We start from the raw sequence: 21850 nt of genomic DNA on the forward strand, positions 1-21850 counted from the left end.
TGCTGTTGAGGGCTCCAGAACTAATTCATGTGTAGTAATGTATTTAACCCCCAGGAAACCTTTTTGTTGTCAGTATAGTGAATGTGAATATTCTAAAAAAAAATACTACTCTTGAAATCTTCCATTCATTATCAGAAAACTGATACTTCCTGGTAAGGGTCAGGGCAACTCCAACCAGTCCATCAAAGGTGTAAGAAAAGAATAATTTACCTGTAATTTAGCCAACACATCTTTAAGAAAGTGGTAGGAATCCAGAGCCCCTAAACTAAAAATATGTGTACGGGGGGGGGTGGGGGGGTCATATACTGTATACTCTACACAGTAGGTTCTCTGGAGCAGAATTCAACCCAGAACCCAAAGAGTTGACATACAGTAAGATATTTATATCATTCAGCTGTGCCACCCTTCAGTTTAAATTGGTTAATTAACAAATTACTTATGCAGAAAGAATGATTCTTTTGAATACAATACAACACAATTTTTCTATGCATATTACTATTAAAGATAAGTAAAAGCCATTTCAAGTTAAGTCCTGCTTTATTTAGCTGTACCTCAGGCACCAGTGGCACAGGTTTAACTAAACAGGCAAAGAGTGCAACAGGAATTACTGATGCCTAACTATATACTGTAAATGTGTTTTCCAAATGTCTTTTCACAAACACACTGCAGCACACAAATTAAAATCTATGAATTTGAAAATGATCTTCATAGTGTTTTCTCTTTTCACATAAAGAGACCGCAATACAATTTCCATTTCAAAATATAGCCAAAGATATTGCAGTGCAATTGATTTTTGTACATTTTTCTGCAACACCTGCAAAAACATTATTTCAGTGTATACTGATACATATATCAGGAATAATTATTCTAAATAAAAGTACAATACTCAAATTCTGGCACATATACATTTTTTGAAAGTGGGAAAAAATTGTGTTGTAGCTGATCCTGCTTAGGATAAGCTCAAGTGTTTATCATTGCACCAACAATGTGTCTAGAAAACACTTCGTAATATGCATAGTATTACTTCACACAATACAAGATGCTCAAGTACACTACAGGCATAACTTTGCACTCCCTTGTTCTAATTAGATTATTCACTAATAAACATAAAAGATATATCCCTTTTTTGAAAAAGATTATCCTTTTTTTACCCCAGGCATCCAGGGGCCTTTTCTGCCTGGAATAGATGTGCCCTTAACTTATCTGTAGGTTTTTTAAATGAATTAATGCATGAATTAATTATTCAGCTTGCTATAGTATTCAAACATTGGAACTATCCACATGATAAAATATTTAGAAAGCAGGTTAACATTGGCATTTGCATGGCTACATAGTGCAATGTTTTTATTTAAATGATTATTCAAAATGGTCTAAAATAAAAGAAACAGACATTACACATTTATCCATGTGCACACACACACTAACAAATCAAAGTTGCATGCAAGATCAGGACCACCTGGGTAGTGTGACTTTATTATAGCCTTTGAAAGCCAGGCTTATTTTTTTATTCAAGCTGAGATTCAAATTGATCTGATTTAAATGTTAAAAATAGGCAGTTCAGTCTTGTGTCCCTTATGGGTGGACAAGCATAAAATAAATGTTTAATGGAAAGGAAAAGATTAGTTCAAATACAATTTCAGTTTATGGAATTTCTGCCTTTTGCAGTATTTCAGCACCACAGTTCCAATGAACAGTCCCCTTCATTCAAATCTGTTTGACATTCTTATTCTCAACTCTCCAGCTTTACAGAGAAATTGCTTCAGATTATCATCATACAGTATTTGTATGAGGGAGATATATAATAATTATCAATTTAAAAAAAAAATTAAATGCCTTTTTATACCAGCAGATACTATCCATCTAGTATTGTATTATCAAGTAAGTACTGTATAACATTAAAATCAGATATCCATGATTTGGATGTTTGAAAACCTTTGGTTTGCTACAAGATATTTTTGGACATGTCACTTGAAAACTATATTGAGAAAGGAAGGACAGTAGAAAGGTGGTATTAAACAAAAATAAAAGATTTTTTTCCAAAGTGGACAGCCTTTAATCCTATAACTTGTGTACCGATTCATTTTTAGGCTTTATCGTCAGAGCTGAACATGTATGAGTCTCAAACTCAGGATTACAAATATGAGATTGAGAGATTGGCTCATGAGCTGCAAAATGTCAAGAAAAAGTATCTCACTCAGAAGCGCAAGGAACAGCAGTCCAGGTAAGAGCCTTTTAACGCATACTGAAACATGATCTTTCAAGGGGTTTAAACTAACCTTATTGAAGTGTAGTTGGGCTGCAGGGAACTGAGTTTGTGTATGATATGCTTTAACTTGACAGTGACCTTTGATGTCTACAATGAGTATCCATGTGGGAGGACTTTTGACATGCAGAAATGAAAGAATTCAGTGGGATGAGGAAGGCAGACCGTAAAGAACTGTATAAAAGTGCCATTGGGGCCTTTTCTTCTTTGATTCAGGACTGTTGAGTTTATAAATAAAATCTAGGGAGGGGATGTAGAAAAATAAATACACAAAATGCACTTTTATTTCTGTTTGTACATCGTTCTTTGATTGGATTATTTTATATCCGTTAATAAACTCAGCCAGCTGTAGTCGTAGCTCTGTCCCACCACAAGGTGCTGGAAGTAAAAAAAAAAAATGGCGAGGGCAGCCAGAAAAGCAATGACTTTGAATTCTGTCCAAGTAAAATATCACCTACTGAGAATTCCTGCCCATACTTCCTTTCCATATGGGTAAACTTGACAAGTAATCTTCTGAAAATATGGCAAATTACAATAAAATAAATAATGCAGACCCATTTAATATATTCTACTTATGACTTTATAATACACTGTCATTGATGGGGTTTTGTGGAATAATATTTTACAGTTCTATTACCAACTGGAGTCTGCAAACAAGGATAATTTAATTCAGGGGTTCAAACTCGGCAGGGATTGTGTTTATTTATTTATATAACGCATTACTCTGTATCTCCTTACTGTTAATAGAATGTAGCTGCATTATGTATTTTTAGATGGTGTCTAAACTGCCTTTCATGTAGTCGTGTGCTTGAAAAGCTCTAAACCCTGTCCCATCCAATAAGCCAAACATTTCTGAGACCATTCTTATTCTTTCTTCGCAACTTTATAAGAAAAACAAGTACTTTGCTCAGAGCTGCGTACTGTGATCAGAAAAAAATCTTTAGTACTCATTGATACCAAAATTTGCGTTGCTTCTCCACATAAACTCCAAATAAAATGGTCAAAATTTCAAAAACGTTTTCATGTAAAAAATACATTTTTTGCAATTTTTTGGACCTTAATTTTCTTGTTAGCTTTATATTTGTAAATGAGTGAATTTTGCTTAGAAACAACAAATTTTGGAATTTGAATTTTAAAACGTGATACAGTATGTTTATTTAATACAACTAAGCAACATGGCAAAGTAGAAAAAATTCGTAGGCTATTAAAATGTAAAACTAGTTCGTATGCTATAAAACTAAAATAATATGAGTCACAAAATCTAATATTTGCCTTTTTATCAGCTTGCTGGAGGGTACAAATTGTAGTTTGTTCATCATTAAAGAGAGAGCTCTAATTATATAGTGAGAAACAGTAAGAGTTAATTTGTAGCAATCATTAGAGTTTTTTTTTATAGAGCGGGATCTGGAATGTGCATCCCTCTTCACATTTAGTAATTAGTCATTATAATGTTTTTTTGAGTTTTATCATGCCATTTGTGATAGTATGTTCTAAAATGGTATTGCTATTACTGCTATTATTGCTTCTTCAAAAAAAGCTACAGTATCTGAGTTCTCTGTCATATTTTGATGAGAATACTAATTAAGAATTCTCATATTTAAAGAAATGCAACTGAAATTCATCAAATTTAAAAAATAATATGTTTAAAAGATTAATATTGAAAGTAGAATTTCATCAGTGTGGTGCATACAGTAGGTCCATCTTTGAAAAAGATAACAGCTTGCACCATATAACTGACACAGTTTAGCCATCTGGTGAAATAATGTGTAAATTTTCCTTTCTTTAGCTTTCTTCAACTTCACAGGATGTTCCATTGGAAAGGATTCAGACTCTGGACTGGATATTAAAAGCTTTTGGTTGTTCATGAGCTACTGTCATACAAGTATGATAATGTAATAAAGCCTGTTGTTCTTCTGGCTAATGGCAAGGCCATTCCAAATGGAATTCTGTAAAACTGAAAGCAGCATTCTATAAAATAGTATATACAATATTTTAAATTTCCCCATTTGACCATCAGTTCTAATGAGAACAATGACTTTAATACACCCTTTTAGGATTGTGTCTATGGAAGTCTATATGTAAAGTTTTATACGAGTAATGCTGCTTGAGGCAGTAATGCCGAAGAAGTACGTGATTTGATGAGCTACAGCTGAGGTCGGTATTACAGATGTGTACTTCACTGCAGTCAGAGTGAGACAGGGATGTCAGGCTAAGCTAACCTCAGTACACAGCAGAAGCAAAAGCGCATCTCCCAAGTAGTAAGTTCATGCTGGGAGTAGTTCACCCAGCTAATGGGGGGCGAGGCAGTAGATATGGCCGAGCAGGAGTGTGTCAGGTGCCTGTGTGTGTTTAGGGGTGAGCAGGTCTGTTTGCTTGTGTACGGCAACGGCGATGCAGTGAGTGAACTGCAAGGTGCTTGGGCTCTGAGAGATAGTCTATCAAGGAGCAAGGGAAGGCTACACAATAGTAGCAGCCTCTGTCATTGATGTGTCAAACTGCCGGTACGGTAAAGAAGGTGGTAGGGCAGTTAAACTAAAAGAGAATGATTGGGTAAGGGATTTCCACTGCTAGTTTCCAACAGGGACAGGAGAACCAAGACCAAGATGTGTATGGTTCACCTAGCCAGAGATACTGTGAGCCAAGGTCTCAGTGGTGTTTAGTTAGGACCTTGAACATGACCTGGGAGGAGGTCAGGAAAGATAGGATCAAAGCATGAAAAGAGATAGGACCAGTGATTATGTCATGCCACCAGGAGTGGTGTACAGTACTTGGCGTACAGGTCTCTGAGCCTGGGATACCGAAGGTTCCTTAGTAGGTTCTTGCTTAGATGGAATGAGAAAGAAAACTATGCAGAGGTTTTCCCTGATGACATACTGTAGTACACCTTGTGTCCTTGAGTTTCCCCAATGAGGGGGGTGTGTTACAGTACTACTTTCAGAGGAGAATACGTGATACTGGGAAGAAGTTTCCCCAACAGCTGTAAATAAAATGTTGGTTATCATGGACCAACAGTGCCCCTTTGTGACGTAATATAAGGTATTAATCAGTGTTTCTAAAAATATGGGATTTTATGGGGGGTGGCACAGTAGCGCAGTGGTTAGCATTGCTGCCTTGTAGCACTGGGACCTTGGTTCAATTCCTGGGATGCTATCTGTGTGGAGTTTTTCTGTTCTATCCGTGTTTGCCTGGGTTTCCTCCAGGTGCTGTGGTTTCCACACATAGTCCAAAAACATATTGGTATGTTAACTGGCTTCTGGGATAAATGGCCCTGGTGTGTGTGGGTGTGTGTGGTGTATGTGCTGAACTGGTGTCCTATCTAGGTCCTGTCCTGCCTTGTGCCTTTTGCTTGCTGGGTTAGGCTCCAGCTCCTCTGTGACCCTGCATTGGATAAAGTGGTTTGAAAATGAATACATTAATGGATGGATGTTCCTATGTATTGTGGACAGCACACAAGTAAAGCATGTGTAATTTTTACTTTCAATTTCTGTCATATTTACAGCTTAGAACTCTGAGAAGTTTAACCCCTCTCCAAAACAAAGTCTCCTTATACAACCTATATTGTTACAGATCATAACCCGATTAATATATTCCACAATGTTTTGGAATATAACCTGTACAATTGCCAATATTTTGTGCCTACCAAGCAGGATCATTCACTTTACATCAGTCACATTACATATACAGTACAAACACATATATGATGTATCATAGCTGTTAAAAAACATGTTAATATTAACCAGCACTGTTCAGAGGGATGATTTATGTGAAACAAATTTTAGAATGCATTGTGATCAAAATGATAGCCCTTGATTGCTGTCTTTTAACCTTTTTTTAGAATATAGAAATGTTTCTTTGAACAGTTTCTATTGTCAGTTTATCATCTTTTTTGATGAAAATGTCTTGACATTTTACTGCAGTCATGAACACAGCACTAATCGCCAATGTACAGTATTTGCACAAAATCCCAAATCAATATTGTTAATGGGCACAATTTATAAACATTGACCTGATGAAAAGTAATGACACCTTGCCACATGTGAGGCTTAATTCCATATGAGGAATTTCATTTTTCTCTGTATCACTTCACCAGAAGTATTGATATGATACTTCTTGAAGCATGATTCAGCATTCTTAAAGCCTGTGATAAGAGACTTAATTTTGGTAGAGGTTGCTAATTAGAGTTACAATAAAATGATTTTTTTCAGATGAACACAAGAGGACATATAAAAAAAAATATTGTTACAAATGGTGGGGTTACAAAAATGATGGATATCAGGAATTGCGCAGTCAATAACTAATATATGTTACATATAACCCTCTACTTGTAACCTAGTTTTCTAAGAATATACCTGAGCAGTTGGTATAATTAGAGGCATGTGATTTCTTTGTCCTGTGGAACAGCTTTGGTGAAAAGAGTAATAATTCAGGCACAATAAACACACACTACACACAACATAAACACATACAATACACAAGGTACTGTATTTACAAATTTATAGACAAGATCTTTCAGAGACCTTCATCTGGACCACCAAGAAAACCCCAGGCTGCTACCAAGTTCCCTAAAAGCTACAGAATAGCAAGCTCTCTTAGCAAGAGTCGAATACTTAGCTCCAATCAAGTTTTTTTTTTTCCGGATGATCATGAAGAAGGGACTATTTCTGTCTCCTTTCTCTCTGGAAAACCTTCTTTTTCCCTTTTCTCCTTTTTTTCCCTCTATCTTGATCTGATCTTATACAGTATGTTCTCTTTCTGGACTGTTGATTGATACTCAATCATTTTCCCAGAATTGAATTGACTAAGGCTCACGAGGAATGACGGCAGTGTAAAGCTTGGGAGAAATTAGAATTGTTTATTGGGATGTGGAGATTTGGCGTAACCCGCTTGGCTGAGGGCCAACCTCCCGGCCGTCGGATGGGGAGGATAGGACCCCCATGTGACCAATTGGGTAGCTGCAAAGGTGGAGAGGGGGTGGAGGAGGGATGCAGAAAACGAACGAGGAAGAGGAGAGGGTGACGTTTGATATATATGGAGACCGGTTGCTTACGTCAGGATTAGTGAGAATTGCAGCAGCTGTGTCGAATGAGCTCGGCTGCTTTCATTCCTCCCGAACTTTCATTAAAAACTCAATTAAACCAGAAGATTCTTTTGATCAGTGTTTCTCACACCCAGCAGTGCTAAATAAACATTCAATTCGTTTGAATCTCTAGGATGTGGAAATATTGACACCAGTTAGGTATAACCCATTGGGTCTTGATTCTTTGGTAGACCTCCATTGTCATCTACAGTACCTCAGCCTGTATCAATATTTTTTTTAATTGAGCTTGCTGCCCTTTAAGACAGACATGCAATTGGTTCTTTGACAGACAAACACGAGTGAATTCACATGGAGAGTGTAGCTCGCAATAATAGTGTGTTCATCATATAAGACTACATATTTTCAAATCTTTAGTGCTGTGCTAGCTACAAAATTACCAGTGAATACCCAATGTTCTACAAAGATCACATTGCTACTGCATGAATGAAGTTTGCTTATTTCACAGACATTTATTAAAATAGTGTGTTTTTTTTAATAACAATGCCTGATTTGGTCTTATTTGGTGGTTCCTAAGTTGATCTTGTCTACTTAAATTGTCCCTGGAGTCCTACAATACAAGTAAGTGAAATGCAGCCATCTTTATGGTACCCACTTGATGAAATATAACTTAAAGAACAACCAATTAGTCTGTCCCATCATCTTTTGTATTGTTTTACAGCACATTATACTGAATACAAGGGGGACTATCATTTCATGGTATTATTACCACATTATAAAGATTTCTAATGTGGTTTGTTTTTGTCTTATATTGAAAAGTAACTTCATATTACTGTTTTTAAATATTTTAATTGAATTTAGGGCCCTCAGCCTGAATCGGTGTCATCCTTAATATTAGTTTTTGGTAATGGCTATCATGGTTAGAATTGACATGGCATTTATCACGATCATCATTGAATCATTTTCTTTTTTTTGGCATTTATATCATCAATAAATCAGGGATAGATTGTCAGACAAACCTAGGATAAAATGTGTGGGTAGCTGGTTTTGTAAATCGGATACATAATATTATTAACATACGTTAGCAACTGGCAGTGGTTGCTACATTTGTAATCACTGGGCACAAAAGCCTGGAGTTTTAAAGCCCAATTACAGTAAAATCAATAGCTAATGACAGCTTTTAGATTAGATTAAACACTTGTACTGAATTTAAAAGGACAGTACAAATAATGCAGGGATTGGATGGATAATTATCAGTGACAGTCCAGTGTTTCACAGAATGTATCTAAGAGATCATTTTGCCATTGCATGAATAAATTGGTGTTTAGTGCACAGGCGTCTTTCTGTAATAACTACTGTGAACTCATTAGTGCTGAAAAAAAATATTTCTCTCTGTTTTTATCACTGCAGAACATTTTCAACTTTTAATTCAGAGCCATAAATACAATGTAGACTACAAATAAAATATTTTAAAAGCAGAAGTTTAAAATTGCATCCTAAAAACTTTAAATTCAGTTAAAAAGGATCAATAGATTATATTTTGTTTTGAAACAGTGTCCTCAGGAGCAACACACTGTTAGAACAGCTTTATTTATTTTCTGTAGGCCAACCAGTTACCTGAGGAACCATCCATGAAGACATACAGTAGTGTGAAAAAGATATATGAATGTAGAGTGGTTAATATGCTAGATGTCTTAGTGTTTATCTGGAAAGGCCCTGTTTCCATCTAAGAGCAGCAGGCTTTGCTCTGATGCCCTTTTTGAGGTGGCATTAAAAAGCATCATACATTTTTTATGGATTCTGTGAATACATGCGAATGTGACTCCAAGGATGCTGTAACACTTACAGTAATATCAGCTAGCTGCTATCATAGGCAGAGAAGGAGAGAGACAAGAAGATAAAAGCAAGAGTTGACAAGTGCTCAATAAATTGTATGGAAATTAGACCATGGGTTTCTTCATTTGGCATCAACCCCAGCTTTGGCCTTCTTTAAAGACTGTGGTGCAAACACAAATAAGTAGTGAGAGGTGATCAAGCATAACTTAAATCACCACTCCAAAAAGAATAATCTCCGCCTTATACATCTGTCATCTTCAGATAAGATTCTTGAAACAACACTCAGATGTAGGAGGTGTGATAAACAAAACCTACACCTTTCCATGTAGGAACATCAAGTTTTAGTAAAAGCACCAGAACACCACAAAGGCTATGTCATGGTGAAGTACAGTAATCAAATGTAAGGTGTTTTTGCTGATTTGTAAAGAAAAAGAGTACACAATTTGTTGCAGGATCCAGGGAGCTTTGTATCTGCCTACTATTCAGGTTAAATTTGATTTAAGTACCTAAATAGAAACATTATGTAAAAAAATATTTCAGCACCAAGGACGTTCAAAAAGAAACAGAAATTAGTTTATAAAAATGTAAGAGAAAAAAATGGGTTTACTTTTTAAAACTGTGTATCTCTGTTAACAAAAATGAGTAGATACAACAGTATGAATGTCCAGGTTTCTTTGAAATTCATTAACTTCATCCATCATCACGAACTATCATTCTGGTATATGGTCTGCACATTAGAGTTACAGTATGTTTTATCTTTCCAATTCCCTCTCTCATAATGTAATTAGGGCTTAAAGGTTTAATACCACCTTCCATTACAGACAGCTGGCAGATCAGACGACGATCCTCTTTAGGGCTGCTTTTGCTTGGATAAGTAACTGAAAAGCAGGTATCATTTTACATCATGGATTAGAGGTTATGAAGTTAGTTCAGAATGTGTAAATTAAAAGTTACAGGATCCCAGCCCATGTATAATTGCTTTTGTTCCTTGATTGATTGCCTTTCTTTATTCTCCTGATATACACACAAAGCGCCCAAGAGAGTTTATCCGAATATTAGCATCTCTTTTCATTTTTGTATTATAATCAGGATGTTTTATTTCATGTCTGCAGTGGAGAAAAGAAAAAGGACTTGTGTGTCTGCCATGTGTAATGATTTCCATTTCACCTTCCAGCTGTTTCTGGCAGCAGATTTTCATGAGCAACAATTTCTGTGAAAATAGCAACCCAATCACAATCATAGGACACACTTGTCATGTAAACATTTAGTACTGCAGAGTGAAACATGGTTTTCTGTGGAAACTGCAAAAGGTAGTGCTGTGTCAGCAAGCGGTAGCACTGAAAATGAAAGGAGATTGTACAAAATAAGTGAAAAAGCCATAACAACAAGTAAATGCTAAGTGATGTTTCAGAGAATGTGACAGCGATTCAATGCTGAAGTACATAAAAATAAAGGCAAACAAAATGAGATCTATGAACATCTTTGATACTTACAGTATCAAACACATAATACTGTCTTTATAATTTGGATATACTTTAACCAGAAGTACCGTACTGTATGTGTATACAGTATAGAAATAACCAAAAAAAATGAATATGTGACAGATGTGAACTCTGTTTTGTTCAGCAGTTATCCATAATGCTGTTTCTCTAGTGATTAATAAGCAATAATATTCACATTTTATTTCAAGATCAATTTCACTCTTGCTGTTTCAATACCACTTGCATAGGCAAAATACTGTAGGTAAAGAAATAGCTTCAACACGGGACATGTCTTTGCCATGTAACAATCATGGTGTTACTTTGGTAAACTGTTTCAATGACCTTATACATTTTTAATAAAAAACTGTAAACAGCCTCAGCTGACTGGAATACATAAGTACACATTAAGCAATAATTTTGAACATGCGCTATCCCAGTTATTCACCAGTTTTCTCCTCCATTTGTAGGACACCATTTTAAAATAAAATAGTTAAAATACACACAAAACTGTGTACAGATTAAAATGTCATTTCATTACAAATGTATCAACATATCATAAATGTAGAATTTAGTAATACATTTAGCATCTTAAATTGCTTAGTAGATAATTAGTAAAGATAATCAAATGTTCATAGACTGTTGATTTACCTGTGAGAGTGGGTGGATATCCATTATAAACTGCAAGCAAAATGTTTTTTTCTTTAATTATTGTTTAAGTAAGAGTTTTGTCAACACCACCTCTAGATAAAGACATAAGAAGATACATTTGAAGATCAGTGTAAAATACTGGCATTAAAATGTTCTTCTTTACTACAGTGAAGGAATGCAGTAATGCTCTAGTGACTTGATTAATAAAATTAATCTCGAGTAGGCAAACTTTTGAGACAAAAATATTTATATTTCTTCATTGACAGAACTGTTTAAAATATATATATTTCATTTATTTATTAAATGAACACATAAAGAGAGAATGCATTGCTGTGTCTACATAATAAATAGCTGTTATAAATATATTGGATAAACTTCAGGGTAACATTTCAGAGATATTTACATGGCTTTTGTTACACATTAACACCAGTTTTTCAACAAGGCCTTTTTCTTTTAATTAGTACCTATTTGTGATTATGTCTGAACAAGAAAATAATGTCTTTATTACTAAAATATAAGCCAGGATTGCTTAAGATATTTTTGAAAGTGAAAGTGAAGAGATACATTACAAAGCTACATAAATATAGTATTTAGTTTTACTGTTATATGAAATTATAATATGCATTTTGACTAGGACCAAATTGCTTTGTAACCAAGTTATATGTAAATGCATGAAAAATCATTGTATATTTAAGCAGTCTTATGAACCAAATCAAGTAATATAGTTACACTGTGTAATGTACTGTATGTGGAAGGGCCTTTCTGTTTATAACAGCTGCTTAACTGCAAACTCAATGTTTTGTTTAGAAAATATTACTTTTCTGGAGCCAGAATCCACTGAAACGGGCATGTATTTCTTTTTCCTTCTGTTTTTGCAGGGAGAAAGAGAGAAGCCTGGCTCAGGTGGGACAGCCTTTAATTCAGCCTCAGCGTAGTGAGGGCCCGCGCTTCACTGGGGGAGGCTTCAGCCTCAAGCAGCCTGGGAAAATAACAGCATAGAACGAGCAGAACCTGTGCTTTGTGCCTGTGATCCCGCCGTTTCTGTCAAAATAAACCGATCCCTCTGTTATCTACACAAATGAAGTAATGTGATGAGCATATGCAAATTCTAATTTTTTCTTCTTTGTAAAGAATGTGCTTAAATGTCTCACCACAAACGAAAAAGTCCCTTTACAGCTGAAGTGCTGCTGATGTGTTTTGTGTGTGTGTGTGTGTTTTTTATTTACTTTTACACCAAAGGAAGAGCGCAAACAGGATTACAGCTCCTTTTCAGGTCTGATCAGGTCTGATCGGCACAGCAGGCTTCCCTCCAAGTGTTTGAGAATTTTAAATTATCTGCTTCAAGGATCCAGATTCAAAATGTCTCTTTGCAGGCAGGTCTCATATGTAAGTCTTTATGCACTGTTGCAGATTTGGCTGGGAAACCTGGGTGATCCAAGGGCTTTCCAGAAGGAATGATTTTTTTTTTCTTTCAAATAATTCCTTGACGTGTTTCACTCATATTTATCTGCTTTATTAGTTTTAAAAAAGAAAGAAATCCAATATTTCACAATAACAGTACTTTAAGTAGATAACCAATTCACTAGACAGGGAAATCAGAATTCGTTCTGAATAATTGAAGATGTTTCTCATCAGCAAAACTAATAATTGCTGTTTAAAGTGACAAACAGTTATAAAACATTAATGTCTTCTGACTCGTTTTGTGGCCTGGGGTCCCACAGTTTATTGTTTTCTGGGACAGGTGTCCTTTACATTTCTCCTATCTGCTTAGGACTACATTATTCTTTATGCAGCACAGTTCAAAACCTATGCTTCTTTTTGTCAGACTAATAGGTACATTCTGTTTACACATGCAGCTTATTTTCCCTTTTTTATCCCTATGTAAACATATTTAATTTAAAGCCAAACCTCTGAACCAAAAACATAAACGAGAATGTTAATTTTAGGTTTGTATTTAGTATAAGAGTCCCCATAAGAACAGATTTTCTATACGATATATTACAAACCCTACATTGATACGTTTGTGTGAAAAACACAATTTGTAACACTTTTAGAGGATTATGTACAAAACATTGTGCAAAATGTATGAAATTGTCAGAAGTCATTTAAACACCAACTTAAGTTTGCAACATCAGTCCCTCATGCATATAGTACATGTTTTGCTTTCTCAATATTGTTATGACACTGATGAACACAGAAGTTATTAACAATTTTGAGTTACCTTATGAACATTTGAACTGTTTGGTGGAAAATACACAATAAAAACACTGATATACTGAAACATTTTATATTTATGATTATGGTGTATAATTTTCATTTAACCTCTGAAGTAAACACTGCTTTATGTTTCACACTGTGAAATAATTACTAATACCATAATAGTAAAACTAGGAATAACTTTTGCTGTTGTCTTATCATTACATGGGTGAGTTTAATTATGCAGAGATTATGTAGTTTAATCTTAAAACTCACTCATCTACAGTATGTGAAGTAGTAAAGTATAGGACAAAGAAGGTGGAATCCATTGGTGGTAGAGTTGGGGATTGAAGGAGTGTAAGTAAAATAGTATATGTGATTTAGAGCACCATGTTTATATCATAGAGCCAGTGACTGCTAAGAAAAAGACTACCCTCCCTCCAAACTTTCATTCAATGATATCCATTTATTAAGAGAAAAATGTGACTTTTAGAGTATGTAAAGTGTGGAACTTTTGAATTTTACGATTACTACAGTATATGATCCTGATCCTACTTGTAAAAGCTGCATACAAAATATACAAATTCCATCTTAACACATTTTATTAAAATGCACTTGCTATTCTTAACAAGGGTTTATTATCCCAATTAAAAACATGGTTGTATGAGTCATTATTTATACAATTTATTGTTTTAAAATAGATTTTGGGTCATGTGTAAACATATTTTTGGATTGAATCTGCTTCAGTGAAGGTAGAAAAGTGAAGTGATGGTCTGTGGATGTTTAACAAAACTATCCTATGGGATTAAACTCAGTCTGAAGAACCGAAGACACTTTAAATACCTTATTGCTTTGTCATTGTTTGAAAATCTGCTGAATCATATATTTTCCTAATAAAGGCTATTACACATGGTTAATCTAATCATTTTTTGTGTATTACAACAGAAATTTAAATCACAGGTGACTTATTCTCCAAAACATTCTCATGCCCAGTTTTACAGTAATAACGTCTGCATTTTTACAACTTTGAAAAAAGCATGACATTAGTTTTTAAGTCTTTGGGATATTGTAGTTAGAAAATAACCAATATCGTTAGCGCTTTTCATTGACTTGTAAAATGCATGGTGTGTCCTGTTACAGGGTTTTAGATTAAAATAACTCAAAGCATCCTAAGATGTGGGTGACATCTTTTTTTGCTCTTTGCACATCCTTGGCAGGGTTGGTCCATTAAAAAAGTGCGATCTTTACCTACCAGCTGTGTGAGACGGCTGTCATCAGTATGGAATTGCTTGCTTTCCTTTTATCCAAAGAGCGAGAGTGAAGAGACGAGATGGCTTTCAACATTACCTGAGACGACAGACTGGGCCCATTGCCAGAGAGCTGATTTAAAATAGGATCTGCTACAATGAAGCCAAAGGTACAAAATTATTGATTTTTTTGTTGTTATTTGTTAAAGAGACTGGAGAAGTAACAGAAGGAGAATTCCACATGGTATTGAACAGCAAAAAATCACACCTTGCATTGAAGGAAGATCACAAAAGTGATGGTGTGGTCCTAGGAGATCACATTAACAGCACTTGCCACTTCACATTTATTAAACCTTTTACGGATTACAAAGCAATGGTTTGCATTAATATTTTCAATTTATATTCTTCTTTCCTTCAAATGCATCTTTTATAATCTGCTCATCTTTTTAATAATCTTATTTTGTCTTCTGTTTATTTTGGACACTTTTGTAATATGCTTGTAGCCTTTCTGCATACACAAACGAGGGAATTGTAATGTATTATCTAATGAAGTGCAGTATTTTCTAAATTCTGACTTCCAAATGTAATGATCTCAGCCATGTAATATTGCATTGTGGGTTAATATCTCATAGTCTGGTTTAGTAGTCCTGTTTGTTTGCCCTTTTTTGAGTTGTGTCTTAGACCCCAACAACATTTTTTCACTGTTTTAATTCAAAGCCTACTTTCATGAAATAATAACTACTATATGCATCAGTGATATTATGATTTTTGAATGTAAATTACTCATTTACAATATAGACAAATTGTCTGAAACATTGATGACAAGTGGAATATACATATACTGTTCTTTGTATTACAAGTGTACATGTATATATACCACTATTATTGTATACACGATATACCATATACCATATACACAGCAGTAACCTGGTTTTCTTTGGTAGTTTTCCATTCCACTACTGACCTACTCAATCTTCCTTCTTCCTTCTAATATCTGACAAGATTAAATTAGAATTTGGTAATGATGTTGTTAGTAAATCAATGATAATTTTTAATTAACAGTCAGACAACACCTTATCTATGAAAACATTTTATTGTATTTGTAATGTAATTTATATAATCATTACATTTAAATATGAAATAATAAATTCTGACTACTTGGAAAAACAGACACCACCAGTTTCTTTGTATACTGTATTTTTAAAAATGTTGTTGCTTGGATAATTTTATGTTGCTAATTCTTAACACTTTGGATAAAAAAATCTAAAAGTAGTAATGCTCATGTTGTGTCTCAGTGTTATTTGCTTTTGGATAAAGAACATGAAATCTCTGTTTTAAAATTACAAGTGTATGTGTATGAAGATAAAAAATTATTGATACCAACATTTTACTTTAATTAACTTGCAGCAAGATCTCAAGTATAACACATTGTTATATAAGTCATATTCACATTTCACACTATATAGTACATAATGACACCTGTTTGTGCATTTCTTGGTTTTATCTGTACATACTGTACAACATACATTGCTGTATATTAATAACAATAGTCTGGTCCCATTAAAGCCTTGATTTGTAATTCTTTACTTTTCAACAGGTGGCTTTTTAGGTGAGTGCCTGGCTCAAAACACCTTTAACAAAAAATTACAGAAAATTATTTTAGGAATTATTTAGCAATCAGTTTTCTAGTTGACACAAATTTTGCATTTTTTTCTTTGTTTCTCTCTGATTTTTTTGCTATGCTTGCATATTAATATTGTGGTGTCTTTCCAGACTTTTACAACATTCCAGGAATCTTGTTCATGATTTGATCAAGCAAAAGATAAAGTTCAGACACGAAACACTGTTTCATAATATAACTCTTTATAATGCTCTTGAATGCATAAAGGTGTAAGAAATTAATTTTAGTCACAAGGATTGTCAACAACAAGCATGGTGCTTAGAGATTTCTAAACCCTGTAAACTGAGGAAACCTTGCAGTGTGCAATGAAAAGAGGGCATTTTTAATCTATTTCCAAAGCAGTTTTTTTTTCTTTGTGTTTTACAAGCAGCTGCCTTTCCCATCTCCAGACTGGGAGATCATATTAAATTACAGTTTCAGAGCTAGGATAAGCGATACATTTTCCATTTTGATGTTGAATAAAGTTCTTCATTCAGGGGTTTATTGTATTGACCTAAGCAATCACACACATCTCAACACTCTTCAGTTTAAGCACTAAGAAATTCAGTGTTTTAAATCTATGTTAACTCCATGTTAGAAGAGTAAGCTTTAAAAAAATGTTCTGTGTAATATTCTTGGATGCCATGGAATATTAGCTGATCTGAGATAATATATATTTTTGTGTCTTATTAATAAGGTCGTTAGTCATATAATATTACTTATATTCCCTGATGTGGGTAGGGAATGAAGGCCTATTAGAATCCATTTCTAAGTGGGTCACACAGTTTGACTTTGTTAACAGATGGTTTTTGTTTTGTTCTGGTGGCAGTAACGAACACTGTCAAGAAATATATTTTCCTGTCACTGTTTTTTAGCTAGCTGTAATAGGACCAACTGAACAAGAAGATAAGAAAAAACAACAACAGAACAAACAGACAAGAACAATGAATCATTTTCCATTGCGAGCAAAATAAAAAAGTCTTTGCACAGCACAACAAACTTCAAATGCACGCATTCATGGCTGTAGTATGCAAATATAATTTCTAGGTTCAATTTCATGGAACCAGGGATAGTCAATGACGACTGATGGGAGAAGAAATGAAATTTCAGATTCATGAAGAAACAATACATGATGAAGTTCTGTATTTTGTGAATCTTCCTTCCTAAAATACCAATAACATTATTTTATTGTTTTCCAGATGTGCCCCCAATTTCTACAAAGTTGTTTGATGCAGTCAAATTTAATTGAATTGATAAGCACATTAAAGATGGTTTGCAATCTGGGCTTTTTGGACAGGGTGAGGTAGGGCAGCACTCCAGAATTACTGCATGGTTTATTAGAGAAGGAACCTTTTTGAAAATGCAGCTAGATCATGCTGAAATAACCCTTTGCAGATGATTTTTTCTTTCTGATCAGTCGTCTATCACACACAGCATTATAGTGGAATAATGTCACACTTGGCCTAGACAATCACAAGGTACAGTATGTATTCTGAATCAACTACTTTGTGTAAAAAAAAGTTTTAAAAAATCTCACCTCCTCAGAAATTCAGGTTGAGGTTCTGTATGGACGAAGTTGCAGTTCTTCCCCTTAAAAGCTGCTACTGACATCTAATAATGCTAATAGTTATCAGATGTCATTTTCAAGCATGTTTTCAAAGACAAAAGTTTTATTGTGCTTTATTTGAGCCAGTGTTGTGAACAACAAATTCTCTATGCATAATAAGGCTAATGACAAATATATAAAAACAATGGATGCAGAAAAGTGAAAAATTTAACATTTTAATAGGAAATGAAAAAATAGAATTCAGTGTGAGACTCTCAACATTTTTCTGTGCAACACATACGTGTATTACACATGTTAAACTCCCTCATCAGACAGTGCCTCCTGTCTCCATAAACTAAAAGAGCCACTCAGTGAACAAGTAGAATTTGTTTAATGACATCAAGAATGCCCCTACTTCTTGATTCTGGTTAGGGTCGACTGTTTGATGGTCATTAAAGTGCCTGGTACTGCCGTGTGCATTCGCTTTGCCAGGTTCACTGATGTGTAGCAGCTAACAAGATCTGGATTCAGACAGTTGATGGTACAAATGGGATTCTGTGCTGGAGCCTAGTTACTGCTTCTCACCTGGGAAGGAGTTGGTCTGGGTAAGTTAGAAGCATCCCAGCTCAGTGACCCATTTTCACATGCTGTTGTGAATGATCATTTTTTTTCCCCGAAATCTAATGCACAGGTTTGTCATGAGTGACATTGCATATTCAGTAGTAGGGGATCAGTGCTCTTTTTCGAATCCAATTCCCTGCCTGGGAAGTAGTGTGAAAAATGAATAGGAGACATGAAGTTCATTACATAAATGAATCTGAGTATTAAAGAAGTGTCTACCATCAAATTATGCTTCCCAGCCTTAATGGCTCGGTTCAGTTGTATCCATCTTAATGAAGGTGATCATCATTTACACATAACTGGAAAACAGGGTGTGATCATTTTGATTATGATAATATAAGCATCATTGATGCAGCACTGTAAAACCAAGAGCCCACAGAGATTCAGAGTAGCAAATAATTCTGTAACACTTGCAACCCCTGCCCCTCACCCCGAGCTGGAGAGAGACAGTAATCCGTGCATGACAAGCATGGCATCACCAAACACAACGAGCAAAATTAAAACCTGTTATCTCTCACTCTCACTAATGTTCCACATCACCGCCTTGTTCGCCTACTGGGAAACACCCCATGGATCAACACAAGGATTGCTTGCTCATGTGAGGCAGGAGTATTTGTTTGTATATCACACTCTTAATATATGCATTGTTTTTCTTTATTCCTTTTCCATGTACACTGTTGTTGTGAAATGTTTGCTCTCCCCCCCCCCCCCCCCTTTGCCAAGTTTCTGACAGGGTTTCTGCTGAATACATTTTCAGTTTTGACATTTAGCACTTTACTACATTGCAGCTCATTAGGTTAGGATAAACAAATTGCAATTTGTAACAATTCTATATTTATTGTACATTATATGCATTGCAGCCCTCAATCTTCAGTTGTGGCACGGACAAGTTTTTTCACGTAAATATTTTTTTGTTCAAACTTTGAAACTGTTATCGAACAAGAATAATCATTCTATTTGCCTAACCTGTAGCAAAAAAAATGTTGTCTTAAATAAAAATACTGCTAAGTATAGGAGCATTGGAGACTAATGGATATCTCTTATGATATACAGTACAGCACATTAGAAACATATTGAGTGTGGTTTAACACTAAGGAACTCTAAGCAGTTTTTAATGTGTTGCAAATGTGCTGAGCAGTGAAATGTGTGACTGGAAACAGAATAGCTAGAGTAGCCAGTACAGTGTGACAGCAGTGTATTAGCCACTAATTCAGTATACTGTATAAATAAATAGTGACTGTGAACTAAAAGATAGGATAACCCTTTACATTTTGCCATACAGTACATGTACAGTATGTCTTCTTGTAATCACCAGCACCATGCTCTGCAATAGCCTTTTTAGAAGCTCCACCTAACATTTAAAAGGAGATTTTGTTGACTAAAGATGAGAAGAGGGCTCATCACACAAAATAAAGTACATTTCAGCTAAAACTATATGTGGAATTTCGTAATCATATTTCTGAAAGTTTTTTTGCATCTTGAGGTGCTATTAAGATTTTCTTAACCTTCTATAATGAGTTATACATATGAACAGTATATTTATTAAATCATTAAGGAATAGGAGCTCACATCATTTACAACATTTAAAAGGATCCTTATTCATTACTGGTGTATGATATGTGGGCTGATATATGTTAAGGAACTCTGCAAGACAGTTTGTTGTTATTCTGGATTTTTTTTCCCTGAATGCTAAAGTTGAGTGAAAATAGCACAACACAAGATTACAGTAAGTGCTTTAATTTACCTGATGTCCAAGAATGACAAGGAAGCAGCCATAATAACCAAAATTTTGTGTGACAGATATCAATTAAACAATGAAAACCTTTACAGAAGGAGGGAGAGAAAAAAAAGTCTTGTGTTTCAACAGAATAACAGTAGAGAAACTAATTTCAGACCTAAGACCACCTCAATGCATTTAAATAAGATTTAGAACAGGTTTATGTTTTAGACTTCTCAAAGGTTACAATGGTTACAATTTCAGGTCAACATTTGGAGTATGCTGCTATCTTATGTGCAGTCAAAAATGCCTATCTGTTTCTCTGTCTCCTTTTCTATTATGTCTGCTACAATAATCTTCACAGATGTGCATATTCATCTGGAAAAGTCATTTTCTACGCAGGAGAATTTGTAAGGTTTTCATTTTTTTTGCAGAAATGCTTCTGTATTTGGAATTTTTGTTCAGAAAAGCAGTGATTGTTTCCTTCACAGCTACAAATTTAAATTGAATTTTCTGTGCCAAATATGAAATGTGCTACAGTGTAAATATCTATTTATTTTTTCATTATGAATTGAAATCCCCAGCCCAAAAATGCGTGAGCAATAAATACTCAAGAATTCATCCTTAGCAAGTTCAAGAACATTTTTTTTTTTCTGTCAGGGATGTTTTATCAAGAGTTGTATTTCTGTTTTCTCTAATGGCAGAGAAACATGCTGTCCAAACATGCACCCTTTATCCACCTCAGTCCTTAAAAACATCTTAGTCCTTAAAATGTGGGACTTATGCTAGAGCCAGCCCAAGGAAGTGTTGATAAGATTTAGACAGCAGGACATCCTGACAATGACTGTCATCATACAGTGCAGCATGTAGTCAACCATTAAAGCCAGCAACAGTGCCACCAAAGGTAGGTATAAATACAGCTATTTAGAATGATTAAAGAAAGGGTACTTATAATATTGAAACTTGACAAAACAGTAGATATAATCTAAATCCAAATATTCTTAAATCACCACCACTTCTAAATGAAATAATCTCACCAAAGTGTTAAATGTGTTCATTTGCCATGCCATTGTAATGTTTGTCACAAGTGTAGATTTCTTTCATTAATAAAAATGATACACACAAGCTTATGGTATAAATTGTAAAGAGATTTAAAAAACCCATGAACATTTAAATTAATTTTAAAGATTATTGAAAGACAATGTGATTCTATATTTTAATTTTTATTTAAAAATTGCCAAATGCTTATGTGCAACTTCACTTTAAAAAGCTGCCTCAGCTGGTACAGTATGTACATATACTCCTGCATTTTCAGTGAGTTTGAATGATGTTTTATATATTACTTTAGCTTAATGGAGTGGTTGAAAAACTATCATAATTTGCAGAGCAATATGCTTACACTATAAATGTATAACCTAGGTTAACATTCATTTGGATTTGGACTGTTGTTGAGAAAGAATTCTTCTGTTCATTTTAAAGTAACCACACACCCCAGAATACACAGAAAAAGTAATTTCCATTCCAAAATGTTCCGTGTTAAGTCCTGAAACCTCTTCCTTGTATGAATTAGAATATTTCTCACATTATTTTTTTTTCTGTC

General features: G+C 34.6%; 1 protein-coding gene across 1 annotated transcript in view; it reads left to right on the forward strand.

Annotated features, from left to right (window-relative positions):
• cfap58 (cilia and flagella associated protein 58) overlaps positions 1-13185 on the forward strand; it is a 65373-nt gene extending 52188 nt beyond the window's left edge. The window contains exons 17-18 of the mRNA XM_088915788.1: positions 2088-2221; positions 12142-13185. Coding sequence (XP_088771914.1) covers positions 2088-2221; positions 12142-12262 — 255 coding nt within the window. The 3' untranslated portion in view covers positions 12263-13185. The remainder of the gene's footprint in view (positions 1-2087; positions 2222-12141) is intronic.
• Positions 13186-21850: the final 8665 nt, after the last annotated feature.

Source organism: Atractosteus spatula, chromosome 5, assembly GCF_055471065.1.
Source record: "Atractosteus spatula isolate fAtrSpa1 chromosome 5, fAtrSpa1.hap1, whole genome shotgun sequence".
Lineage (NCBI taxonomy): Eukaryota > Metazoa > Chordata > Actinopteri > Semionotiformes > Lepisosteidae > Atractosteus > Atractosteus spatula.